Genomic DNA, 14,317 nt, shown 5'->3' on the forward strand with positions numbered 1-14,317 from the left:
AGATTTCCTTCTTTTTATGGCTGAATAATATGCCATTTTCTACATCTATATCATATTTTCTTTATCCATTCATCCAGTGAAGGACATTTAGGTTGTTTCCATATCTCGTTATTGTGAATAATGCTGCAATGAACATGGGAGTGCAGATAACTCCTCAAGATACTTATTTCACTTCCTTTGGATACATACCTGGGAGTGAGATTGCTGGATTACATGGTAGTTTTATTTTTAATTTTTTGAGGAACTGCTATATGGTTGTCCATAATGGTTGTACCAATTTACATTCTCGCCAACAGTGTATAAATGTTCCCTTTTCTCCACATCGTTGCCAACATTTGTTAGCTTTGGCTTTTTGATAATAGCCATCCTAACAAGTTCAAGGTGATATCTCATTGTGGTTTTGATTTGCATTTCCCTTATGATTAGTGATATTGAGCACATTTTCATGTACCTATCGACCACCTGTATATGCTCTTTGGGAAAATGTCTATTCAGGTACTTTGTCCATTTAAAAATTGAATTATTTGCTTTTTGCTCTTGAGTTATATAGGTTCTTTATATATTTTGGATATTAACCCCTTAGAAGATATGTGATTTGCAAATATTTTCACTCGTTCTGTAGGTTACCTTTTAAATTTACTGACTGTTCCTTTTCTATGCAGAAGTTCTTTAGTTTGATGTAGTCCCACTTGTTTATTTTAGCTTTTGTTGTGTGTTCTGGTGCCTTATCAAAGAAATCATTGCCAAGACCCATGTCAAGCTTTTCCCCTATGGTTTTCTTCTTTGAGTTTTTAGGGTTTCAGGTCCATTTCGAGCTAATTTCTGTGACTAATGTAAGATGGGGTTCCAGTTTCATTCCTTTGCATGTGGATATCCAGTTTCCCTATTACCATTTATTGAAGAGACTATCCTTTCCCCATTTTATGTTCTTGGCACCCTTGTCAAAAATCAATTGGCTAGGGCTTCCCTGGTGGCACAGTGGTTGAGAGTCCACCTGCCGATGCAGGGGATATGGGTTCGTGCCCTGGTCTGGGAGGATCCCACATGCCGCGGAGAGGCTGGGCTCATGGGCCAGGGCCGCTGAGCCTGCGCGTCTGGAGCCTATGCTCCGCGACGGGAGAAGCCACAGCAGTGATAGGCCTGCGTACCGCAAAAAAAAAAAATCAATTGGCTATACATGCGTAGGTTTATGTGTGTGCTCTCTACTGGTCTATGTGCCTCTTTTTATGCCAGTACCATACTGTTTTCATTTCTATAGTTTTGTAATATAAAGTGAAAACAAGAAATGTGATGTCTCCAGCTTTTTTCTTTCTCAAGATTGCCTTAGGTATTTCGGTTCTATTGTGGTTTGATACAAATTTTTGAATAGTTTTTCTATTTCTGTGAAAAATGCCATTGGAATTTTGATAGGGATTGCACTGAATCTGTTGATCACTTTGGATAGTATGGACATTTTCACAACACTAATTCTTCCAATCCAAGAATACAGGATATTTTTCCATTTATTTCTGTCTTCTTCAATTACTTTCATCAATGTCTTTCAGTTTTCAGTGTACAGGTCTTTTACTTGCTTGGTTAAATTTATCTCTAAGTATTTTATTGTTTTTGATGCTACTGTAAATGGGATTTTAAAAGGAAAAATCTGTTTTACCTCTTATGAGTCTTTCTCCTGTGAGTCTACTTTACTACTCACACAAAACCCGCACGGTCTGGTCACCAAATGTGTGTGTGGGTTTCTCCAGAACAAGCAATTTTCTACAACGCCAGCTAGGCAGCCTACAGTTCAACTCAGTACTAACACTATCTTCCTGGGGATAGTGTCAAATCCCACAGGTTAAGGGCTCAGTCTCACAAGACTGTTCCCATCCTACTTCAGATGACAATTGTGAGTAGTAGGTTACCCACAACTTCTGTCTGATTTGGATACAAATCAGAGGTTCCCATCACCCCCACCTCAGGTTTGATTAATTTGCTAGGGCAGCTTACAGAACTGAGGGAAACACTTACTTACATTTACCAATTTATTAAAGGATATATATGAACAACCAGATAAAAAAACACATCAGGTGAGGTCTGGGAGAGTTCCAAGTGCAGGAGCTTCTGTGCTCAACCTGGCAGCTCTCCGTACCCTCTACTATTGAGACTTTTATGGAGGTTTCCTCACATAGTCATGATCAATTATTAACTTCATTTCCAGCCCCTCACCCCTCTCTGGAGAAGGGGAGGCTGTGGGCTGAAAATTCCAAGCTTCTAATCATGGCTTCATCTTTCTGGTGACCAGTCCCTATACCAGAGCCATCCAGAAGCCCATCCAGAGTTGCTTCATTAAAACAAAATATCCACTAGTACTCTTATCACTTAGGAATTTACAAGGTTGTAGGAGTCCTGTGTCAGGGATGAGGTCAAAGACCACATATTAAAACAAAGAGATGCTCCTAGCATTCTTACACTTAGGAAATTATAAGGGTTTAGGAGTTCTGTGCCAGAAACTGGGGGCAGAGACCCAGTATATATATTTTTTCTATTATCTCACAGGATTGCCTTCTAATTTCTCTTTCAGATAGGTTTTGTTAGTGTATGGAAATGAAACCGATTTTTGTATGTTGAGTTTGTATCCTACAATTTTATTGAATTTGTTTATTAGTTCTAAAGGTTTTTGGTGGAGTCTTTATGGTTTTCAATATAGGATCAAGTCATCTGTAAACAGAGATAATTTCACTTCTTCCTTTCTTAATTGGATGCCTTTTATTTCTCTTTCTTGCCTAATTGCTCTGGCTAGGACTTCCAATACTATGTTGAATAGTATAGTAGAAGTGGCAAGAGTGGGCATCCTTTTCTTATTCTTGATCTTAGAGGAAGGGCTTTGAACTTTTCACTACTGACTATGATGTTAGCTATGCGCTTGTCATATATGGCCTTTATTATGATGAGGTACATTCCTTCTATACCTAATTTAATGAGAATTTTCATCATGAAACGATGTTGAATTTTGTCAAATGCTTTTTCAACATCTATTGAAATGCTCATATGGTTTTTACCCTTCATTCTGTTAATGTGGTGTATCACATGAATTTATTTCCCTATGTTGAACCATCCTTGAGTCCCAGGGATAAATCTCACTTGATAACGGTATATGGTCCTTTTAATGTGTCCTTAAATTTGGTTTGATGGCATTTTGGTGAGGATTTTTACATCTATGTTCAGTGGGGATATTGGCCTGTAATTTTCTTTCAATGCCTTGATCTGAATTTAGTAACCGTGGTAATGCTGGCCTCAGAAATGACTTTGGAAGTGTTCCTCTTCAACTTTTTGGAAGAGTTTGAGAAAGACTCATATTAATTCTTCTTTAAACGTTTGGTAGAATGCACCAGTGAAGCTAGCTGGTTCCTTTTATTTGCTGGGAAATTTTTAATTACTGATTTAATCTCCTTGGTCATTATTGGTCTGTTCAGATTCCCTATTACTTTGTGATTCAGTTTTGGTAAGTTGTACATTTCTAGGAATTTATCCATATCTTCTAAGTTATCAAATTTGTTGATATATAATTATTCATAAAAGTCTGTTATGACCCTCTGCATTTCTGTGGTATCAGTTGTAATGCCTCCTCTTTCATTTATAATTTATTAATTTGAGTCATCTCTCTTTTTTTCTTAGTCTAGATAGAAGTTTCTCAATTGTTTATCTTTTAATGAAACCAACTCTTAGTTTAGTTAATCATTTTTATTGTCTCTCTAGTTTCTAGATCATTTCTTTCTGCTCTAATATTTTAATTTTCTTCCTTCTGCTAACTTTGGACTTAGTTTGTTCTTCTTTTTCTAGTTCCCTGAAGTATAAGATTAGGCTGTTACTTGAGGTCTTAATTTTTTCTTAATGTAGGTGTTTAACACTATAAACTTCTCTTGTAAGGCTGCTTTTGATGTATCCCATAAGTTTTGGTATGTTGTGTTTCCATTTTCATTTGTCTCAAGATTTTTTTTTTTTTGCAGTACGCGGGCCTCTCACTGTTGTGGACTCTCCCATTGCGGAGCACAGGCTCCGGATGTGCAGGCTCAGCGGCCATGGCTTATGGGCCTAAGCCACTCCGCAACATGTGGGATCTTCCTGGACCGGGGCACGAACCCATGTCCCCTGCATTGGCAGGCGGACTCTCAACCACTGCGCCACCAGGGAAGCCCTCAAGATATATTTTTTAATTACTTTATTTATTTTTGTTGTGTTGGGTCTTCGTTTTGATGAGAGGGCTTTCTCTAGTTGTGGCAAGCGGGGACCACCCTTCATCACGGTGCGTGGGCCTCTCACTATCGCAGCCTCTCTTGTTGTGGAGCACAAGCTCCAGATGTGCAGGCTCAGTAGTTGTGGCTCATGGGCCTAGCCACTCCGCAGCATGTGGGATCCTCCCAGACCAGGGCTCGAACCTGTGTCCCCTGCACCAGCAGGCAGACTCTCAACCACTGCACCACCAGGGAAGCCCCCCCTCAATATATTTTTAATAGCTCTTTTGATTTATTCTTTGACTCATCGGTTTTTCATAAGTATGTTGTTTAATTTCCAAATATTTGAGTTTTCCAGCTTTGCTCTTATTGTTGATTTTTAGTTTTATACCATTGCAATCAGAAAATATACTTGATATAATTTCAATCTTATTAAATTTGTTAGAGACTTGTTTTGTGACCTAACATATGATCTATTCTGGAACATGTTTCCTGTGCACTTGAGAAGAATGTGGATTCTACTGTTGTTGGGTGGAATGTTCTGTATATGTCTGTTAGGTGCATTTAGTCTGAAGTGTAGTTCAAGTCCATTATTTCCTCACTGATTTTCAGTCTGGATAATTTATCCATTTTTGAAAGTCAGGTATTGAAGTCCCTTACTCTTATTGCACTGCTGCCTATTTCTGCTTTTAGATCTGTTAATAATTGTTTAATATACTTCAGTGCTTCAAAATTCAGTAAGTATATACTTACAGTTGTTATATCCTCTTGATGAACTGACCCCTTTATCACTATATAATGGCATCCTTTGTCTCTTATTACAGCTTTTGACTTAAAAATCTATTTTGTCTCATATAAGTATAGCTACCCTTGTTTTATTTGGGTTTCTATTTGTATGGAATAACTTTGTCCATCCCTTCACTTTCAGCCTTAGTGTCCTTAAAGCTTAAGTGGGTCTCTAGTAGACAGCATATAGTTATTTTGTTTTCATTTAGCTGCTCTATATCTTTTAAATGAAGAATTTAAAACATTTACATTTAGAATAATTACTGAGAGGTGCAGACTTATTGATAGTAAGGACTATCACCATTTTGTTAATTGCTTTCTGATTATTTTATAGTTCCTTTCTTCCTCTATTGCTGTCTTTCTTTGTGAATTGATGGGGTTTTTTTCTAGTGGTATGCTTTGATTCTTTTCTCTTTATCATTGTGTATCTCTCACAGATTTTTGCTTTTTGATTACCTAAGGCATTCATAATACATCTTATAATAGTCTACTTTAAGCTGAAAACAAATTAACTTCAATTGCATTAAAAAGTTTTACACATTTACTTTCCCTTCCACACACACATTTTATATTGTTTATGTCCCAATTTGCTTCTTTATATATTTTATTCTTTCTCAATTTCTATAACTCTTTAACCTATTCCAATCTAGTTTCCTTACTAGTCCACTAAAATTATTATTGCCAAAGTCATCAATTTCCTTCTTGATCCTAAATGCAATTGACTTTTAAAAAATTAACAAACTTCATATTTTACAGCAGTTTGAGGTTCACAGCAAAACTCAGCTGAATGTACAGAGTTCCCATATACCCCTTTGTCCCCAATCATGCACAACCTCCCCTACTATTGACACACTACACCACAGTGGTACATTTGTTAAGATAGATAAACCTATACTGTCATGTTATTTTCCTTCTTCCTGAAGAACTTTAAATAGTTCTTACAAGGCAAGCCTACTGGCAACAAATTCCCTCAATTTTTGTTTGTCTGAGAAAGTATGTATTTCTCCCCCACTTTTGAAGGATAACTTCACAGGGTACTGAATTCTAGTTGGTGGTTGTTTTCTCTCAATACTTTAAATATTTCACTTCACTCTCTTCTTGCTTGAATGGTTTCTGAGGAGAGGTCTGTAAATTTTATCTTTGCTCTTCTATAGGTAAGGTGTTTTTCCTTCTGACTTCTTTCAAGATATTTTCTTTGCTTGATTTTCTGATGTTCAAATCTGATATTTCTATATGTAGTTTTGGGGGCATTTATCCTGCTTTGTATTCTCTCAATTTCCTGGATCTGTGGTTTAATGTCTGACATTTTAATATTGGAAAATTTTTAGTCATTATTGTTTCAAATGTTGCTTCTGTTCCTTTCTCTGTTTCTTTCCATCTGGAATTCTAATTATGTATATGTCACACCTTTTGTAGTTGTCCCACAGTTCTTTTTTTTTTTTTAGTCCTTTTTTCTCTTTGCTTTTCAGTTTGGGAAGTTTCTATTGTCATGTCCTCAGACTCAGATATTTTTTCCTTAGCTGTGTCTATTCTACTACTGAGTCCATCAAAGGCATTCTTCATTCCTGCTATAGTGTTTTTGATCTCTAGCACTCCTTTGATTATTTCTTAGAATTTCCATCTCTCTGCTTATATTGCATGTTGTCTACTTTTTCCTGTAACTGCCTTAGCACATTAATCATAGTTATTTTACATTTCTGGTCTGATCATTCTAACACTACTGCCACATCTGACTCTGGCTCTGATGCTTATTCAGCCTCTTTAAACAGTAATTTTTGCCCTTTAGTATGGCTTGTAATTTTTTGCTAAAATGTGGACATGATGTACTGGGTAATAGCAACTGTGGTGAATACGTCTTTAGTAATGCACTGATAAATTGTAGGGATGGGGAAGCATTCTACAGTTCTATGATTAGGTCTCAGTCTTTTATTGAGCCTGTGTCCCTGGACTGCAAACATCACCAGTTCTTCTCAGTTTTTTCCCCCGTGAGTTGAGACAGGATAGCTAGAAAGGACCATCTTGTAGTAATCGGGTACTTCCATTCGCCCATGTGGAAGGCTAGAGGGAGCTGGAATTGAATAATTTCCTTCCTCCACTTGGAAGGGGAGAGCTGGCTGGAATCAGGTACTTCCCCTCCCCAGGTAGGTTAGGCTCTGATAAAACCCCAGCAAGTTAGGCTATTTTAAAACACTTTCTGTTGAGGGCAGGCTTTGTTAAGAAGAACAGAATATTCTGATGTATTTCAAAATGGTTCCTTTTCCCTTTCCACTACCAGAAGCATGAGGGTATTCTTCTCTGATTTTCACTGTGAGGATCTGGTAGAGTTTCTGGAGGTAAAACTCACAAAAGTGTGGAGGTTCCTCTGATGACTGGGTCCCTCTTGAGTTTTTAACTTTCAGAGTTGTCCACACTGAGCCTTTAGCAATTCATCAATCACACTTTTGGGTTTCCCACCCCAGCACTGGTTCACAGGGAGGTTTCTGTTCATGTGTTTCTGCTCTGGTAAGTCATTATTCTATGTATCCACCTGTCTGTCTTTCCATATTTTGGTGTAGCAGTTGACCATGTGACCTTACTTACTTCTTCGAAAGATCTATAAAGAGTTGCTTATTTTTCAGTTTGTTCAGGTTTCTACTTGTTGTTAGGACAGAGTAGTGACTTCTAAGTTCCTTTCATGTTGGACCAGAAACTGGAAGTCCTCCAATTTTTCAAAATTCTTTATAACACTGGACCTCCAAGCAGCACTCAGCATAGTTGGCCACTCTCCCTTTAAGGAGCAAAAGCTCTCCTTTACCTTCTATGATACCATATGCTGTTTATTTTCCCCGTTCTCTCTGCCCACTTTTCCTTTTCCATGTGACTGTAGAGTTTTTCAAGAATTGATCCTGAACCCCCTTTTCTTGCTTACTCTCTAGATACTCTTTCCCAGGTGATTTCACCCATTACCATGAATTTTAAAATATCTATAATATTGTATACTCCTGTTCTGCTTTCCTGACCTGGAAACTTACAGCCAATGGCCCTTCCAACATTTTCATCTTTATGTGCCTTCAGATCTCCTGCCTTTCCTATCACATTATCTAGCACCTTTATCCATCAAAGCTGCTTAAGACACAAACCTAGAAGCCTTTATTGACACCTCTCACTCTTTCATCCTCTATGTCCAATCCATAAACTCTATAGGCAAAATTATCTTTAATCCACGCATATTATTCCATCTCTCCTACAAAACATCCTAGTTAAAGCCACCACAATCTCCCACCAAAAACCTTTGCAACTTTCTATTAATGAATCTTCCTGCTGACACTCTTGCCCTCTTCCAATTTGCTCCCCAAAGTATATAGTAACCATACGGTACAGTGGAAAAAGTACAGGTTTTAGATTGAGAAAGACTTGCCACAAGCTCCTCAAGCATATTGGTTAATATCTAAACCTCATTTTTCTCAGTTATAAAATTGCTAAAAAATAAAACAAATGAAAAACTTACCTGATAGGAATGCTATAAAAAACATATAATGAAAAGTATAATAATACTTTACTCTGAGTAGCCACTCAGATAGTAGCTCCTGTTATATACATAATCAAGTCTGAATTCCTCCCCAAAGACCTCTAGATTCCAGGCCTAATGTACTGATTTTCAGTTCCTTAGCATAGAACACAGTTCTGGCTACAAAGCAAATGTATTATTTTCACTTTAAATTAATTATTAATAGACATCCAATTTAAGGAAATTGGAAACTTTTTAAGTTTTAATCCTCTTTCATTAACTTTATATAGAGTACATATTCATGTAACAATAATGCAATCTAATTGCTAAGCTCCAAAAATGTTTTCCATTATTGGCTTAAATAGCTGAAAAATAAATCCTATAAAAGTGTTGTTTAAAAGAAAATAGTATGTCCCATATTAATGAAATTTATGGTTTATAAGGTTATTCTGCTTCAATACTTGCTTTTTTCTTTGTTTTTTGAGGGGTTGAAGGGTAATTTTTCTCAGCAAGTAAAACTCCACAAGATGCATTATCTATAATAAAAATATACTTCAGTATTTTCATTATTTAACCTGTCATTAACTCTAAATACAGAAAAGAGAACTCAAATTTGAGGAAAAAATGGATTTTAATGACTATGATTTTGTAATAGTTTTAGAAGAAAAACTTAATGTATGTTGAACAACCTGACTTGCTACAGAAAGGAGAAAGAATTCTTAAAAACACCTTTATCTCAAGAGCTCCAGGTTTCACAGGAGTAAATAAACTGTATATAAAAGATTTACCTTTCAATTAGTAGAGAAAGTTGCATGTGATGAGAATTCTTCATTAATTATCCTTCCATTTCTACTATCCTGTATTTTCAGTCTCTCCCTTTCTACTCCAACTTTCCTACCAGCACTTAAAACATACTCAGGCCTCTTTCATCTTACCAAAAACTTTATCTGTACCCCAAAACCTTTCCTGCTACATAGATCCCAATAGCCTTTCAAATCACCTCCTTCTGCAGTCCACTATCCACACTGTATACCTAAAATACAAATCTAATATCATCTGCTTAACACTCTTTAAAGGCTTTCCACTGCCCTCAAGTTAAAACTTAAGCTCCTTAAATTGGCATACAAAATCCTATTTTTATAATCCCTGTATTGCTTACATATTTCCAGCCTCATTGCAGAAATTAAACATAGGATGCCCATTTAAATGTGAAGTTTAGATGAATTACAAATTCTTTTTAGTTTAAGTATTTTCTGTGTAATAGTACAGCCTAGGCAATGTTCATGACATAATTATATTAAAAAATTATTTGCTTCTGAATTCTAATTTCACTGGGCATTGTGTATCTTTATTTGCTAAATCTGGTAAACTTTGAGGCTAATCATTCCTCTCATCTTCATCTCCCAATGTAGAGAGAAGCTGTAGGTTTGAGAGTTCTGTAAAAGATAAAATTAGTACTTAGAGACAGAAATGACAAACAGGAAGGTGTTGAGGATGATCCCATGTTTTGGTTTATTAAGCTACATTTGTTGAGATGGAGGACACTGGAGGAGGAAGACTAGGTTAGGTCTTGGTTGTAACAATTCTCAGTCATCAACCCTTGTTTTATTTGATCTCTTGGAAAATTTTGTTACAGCTGTTTCTAAATGTTGAAGTGTTCCATTTACATTCTTTTACATGTCTCTTTTCTATTTCTTTTCTCTTCCTAAGTAACAGCTTCAAAACATCTATACCTGACTCTAGATATTTATCTGCAGCCCCAGTCTCTGCCCTGAACTCCGGACTCTGTGTCACAAACTGCTTTCACAACATCTCCAACTGAAGGTTAAAAATCCTCTTAATGTTTTAATATTTTCTTAAGGTACTCCATATGTACAGTAATGGGAACAAATCTTATATTTACATGTATTCGTCCATATAATTATCACCCAGATCAAGACATAAAATATTTCCAACACCCCAGAAATTTCCTATATGTTTTTTTCCCAGTCAGCACCCCCTTTTTAAAGATTACCACTATTCTAACTTCTGTTAGCCAGAATAAGTCTTGCCTGTTCTTGAACTTTATATATATATATAAAATAAATGAGTTTATACCTGTTTGTGTTTCCATTCTTTCATGTAACATTATGTACATGAGCTGACAGACCAAATTTAATATGCATAAACCAAAGACTCTTAATTATTCTCCTAACTTGCTCTGCCCTACGATGTTCCTATCTCAAGAAATGATACCACCATTCATCTAGTTGCTCAAACCAATAATTTAAGAGTCATTCTTGACTTTTCTCTCTTACCCAACAACCAACCTAATCAGGAAATCCTGGCCCATCTGCCTTTAAAATATATTCCAAATCAGACCACTGCTATCACTTTAGTCTCAAACACCATTATCTGACCATTGCAATACTTTATTTCACAAGGTTTCCTTGCTTCCACTCTTACCCCACATAGTCTATTATCCACATAGTAGCCAGAGTGATAATTCTAAAATATGTACCTGATCATGTCATTCCTCTGCTCTAAGATGCACTTATCAACACATTTAGAAAAAAATCCCTAATCTTTGCGATGGCATATGAGACTACATTATACCACTTGCTCACCAACTACAATTTCAACCATTCATTTTTATTTCCTCATCTTGCTCCAGTCACACTAGCCTCTTTTCTCTTTTTCCAACATGATAAACACATTCCCATCTCATGGACTTTTCACTTGTGATGCCCTTATGCCTGGCATGCTCTGCCACCAGATTTTCACATGGCCCACTCTCTCACTTCATTCAAGCTCTGTGCGAATGTCACCTCCTCAGAGAGGCCTATCCTGATTAGCCTGTCTAAAACAGCATCCCTAGTCACACACTCTGTTTTTACCCTTCTTTATTTTCCCTCATTACTCTTATTTTTGATGTTGTGATATATGTATTTGTTTATCTGTTTTTATCTGTTTATTTTCTTTCTTTCTCCACTATAACATAAACTCTGTTAGGGCAAGAAATTTGTCATGTTCCCCAGCAACTAAAACAGTTTGTGTTACACTGTAGGTGCTTAATAAATATTCGTTGAATGAGTGAAATTAACGAATGATGAGATAAGGTGTCTCTGAAACATCCAAGTGGAGATGTCCAGAAGGCAGCTACATATAAGGGTCTTACCTCAGAGGAGAGTCTAGAATGGAAAATTTGGAAGCCCTGTCTTCTATAGGACACTTATACATATCAGGGAGTAGACTGAACAGAAATTAAAATCTAGGAATCAGCCTTTAAGAACTCCCACATTTAATAGCTAATAGCAGTAGATAAGATTGCAAAGAAGACTGAGCAGGAGATGTCTGAGAAGTAATTTCTTGTTTGTTTGTTTCTATTACTAGACTATGAACCCCTGAGGGCAGGAATAGAGCCAATTCTTGGTTTCCTAACACTTAGTAAAGAGCCTAACAAACAACTGGAACAAACTTGGATTTGCTGAATTAAAGAATGTGTAAAAAATAACTCTAGAGTAAGATGTAATTTATTTAATTTGAAATTTTAAGTCAATCAACCACATAAAAGTAAGAATACACAAGCATACATAATTACAGAATCAATATTCTGCCTTACTACCAGGCTTTATAAATAATATTTTCCACAGCCAAAATCTGGCAAGAACTAGGTAAAATCATGATTGTTTTTGATACCCTTACCAACTTTCCCTTTCATATCTTTCTTCCCTTGTTCACAAGTTCCTTAATTGTGATCTATAAAGCAAATCTTCCTTCTAATGCTCACCCTCCAAGGTAGTAGGTGCTACTCTTTCCAAGGATGTGTGCTTTTACAAGTTTAGTTTTTATCACTAGATTCATTTCCCTTAGAACAGAAACCATCTTAAGCATTTTTATACCCACACTTCCTAACATAATACCTGGCATTTTCTAAATGCTCATTAAGACAACCGCTTAAAGTGAAGACAACACCAAAAAAACTCTTTTTTTTCAGTTCATACAAACATTTATATCCGTCAGGAGCAAAACAAGCAATTTTTTAAATTTATCCCCAAACAGATGCTATAAAACTTCTTGCAGGAAATAAAGAAAATAGAAATCTGAAATACAATAGATGTTAATAAGGTTGTAAAGGTCTTGATATGTTTATTCTAATAGTAAACTAAATAATAGAGGGCCAAAAATGCAAGGCACTTTGTTGATTCTTTTATTTTTCAACCATCACACATAACTCCAATGCATCTGTTTACTGATTATCTTCCTCTCCTACGAATGAAATTTACAAGGTCAGGGAAACTACATCACTCCCTATCAGTATATATAGTAATACCTAGTACAGAATACATACTCAGTAAATGTTTATTAAATGAATTAATGATGGGTGCTGTGGGGATAGTTAAAGACCTCACCTCACATATCTTCATTTCTTAAATACAACCACACTAAAAAGCACTCAATTTCCTGAGCTACCAGTTTTCTTAACATATACTGCAGCACTGTGACAAAAATGAATAGAGGGAGTCAGGGTCAAGATGGTGTACTAGGAGGAAACAAAATTCGCATCTCCTCACAACTAGGGCACCTAGCAGGCACCGATGGGGGACCACAGACACCTAAGGGGATGGAGGAACCCCCAATGACTGGTGATCTCTCCTTCTGGCTTGTACCCCCACCCCACCCCACCCTTATTTTTTCTTTTTTCTGTTGTGGTTTTATTTTACCTTGTTGCAGATGTTTCAATTATAGTTTTATTTTTCCTAATATATTTTTCATCTTTCTAATTTTATTTTTTTTATTCTTTGATACTGTACTGCTCCTTTTTTTCTTCTTATTTTTTTTTAACCACACCACGAAGCTTGTGGGATCTTGGTTGCCAAGCTGGAGGTCAGGCTGAAGCTCCTGTGGTGGGAGTTCCAAGTCAAAACCACTGGGCTAACAGAGAAACTTCAGATCCCAGGGAATATCAATCAGAGTGAGGTCTCCTGGAGATCCTCATCTCAGCACCAAGACCCAGCTCTATCCAACTGCCTGCAAACTCCAGTTCTGGATGTCTCAGGCCAAACAACCAGTAAGACAGGAATACAGCACCACACATCAAAAAAAAAAACCAAAAATGAAGCAACAAAAAAATATGTTACAGACAAAGGAGCAAGGTAAAAACCTACAAGACCAAATAAATGAAGGCGAAATAGGCAACCTACCTGAAAAAGAATTCAGAGTAATGATAGTAAAGATGATCCAAAATCTCAGACACAGAATGGAGAAAATACAAGAAACACTTAACAAGGCTCTAGAAGAACTAAAGAGCAAACAAATAGTGATGAAGAACACAATTAGTGAAATTAAAAATACTCTAGAAGGAATCAATAACAGAATAACTGAGGCAGAAGAACAGATAAGTGAGCTGGAAGATAACATAGTGGAAATAACTGCCAGGGAGCAGAATAAAGAAAAAAGAATGAAAAGAATTGAGGACAGTCTCAGAGACCTCTGGGACAACATTAAATGCACCAATGTTCAAGTTATAGGGGTCCCAAAAAAGTAGAGAAAAAAAGGGATCTGAGAAAATATTTGAAGAGATTATAGTTGAAAACTTCCCAACATGAGAATGGAAATAGTTAATCAATTCCAGGAAGCGCAGAGAGTCCCATACAGGATAAACCCAAGGAGAAACACGCCAAGACACATATTAATCAAACTATCAAAAATTAAGTAGAAAGAAAAAATATTAAAAGCAGCAAGGAAAAAGGAACAAATAACATACAAGGGAATCCCCATAAGGTTAACAGCCGATTTTCCAGCAGAAACTCTGCAAGCCATAAGGGAGTGGCAGGACATATTTAAAGTGATG

The 14,317-nt window shown here is 36.4% G+C and overlaps 1 protein-coding gene across 1 annotated transcript in view; it reads right to left on the reverse strand.

Moving 5' to 3' along the window:
- Nucleotides 1-14,317, reverse strand: part of MEIKIN (meiotic kinetochore factor) — a 72,468-nt gene that overhangs the window by 22,154 nt on the left and 35,997 nt on the right. Inside the window, exon 9 of the mRNA XM_065873685.1 lies at nt 8,950-9,020. Within this exon, the coding sequence (XP_065729757.1) occupies nt 8,950-9,020 (71 nt within the window). The remainder of the gene's footprint in view (nt 1-8,949; nt 9,021-14,317) is intronic.

The sequence above is a fragment of the Phocoena phocoena genome, chromosome 3, assembly GCF_963924675.1.
Source record: "Phocoena phocoena chromosome 3, mPhoPho1.1, whole genome shotgun sequence".
Lineage (NCBI taxonomy): Eukaryota > Metazoa > Chordata > Mammalia > Artiodactyla > Phocoenidae > Phocoena > Phocoena phocoena.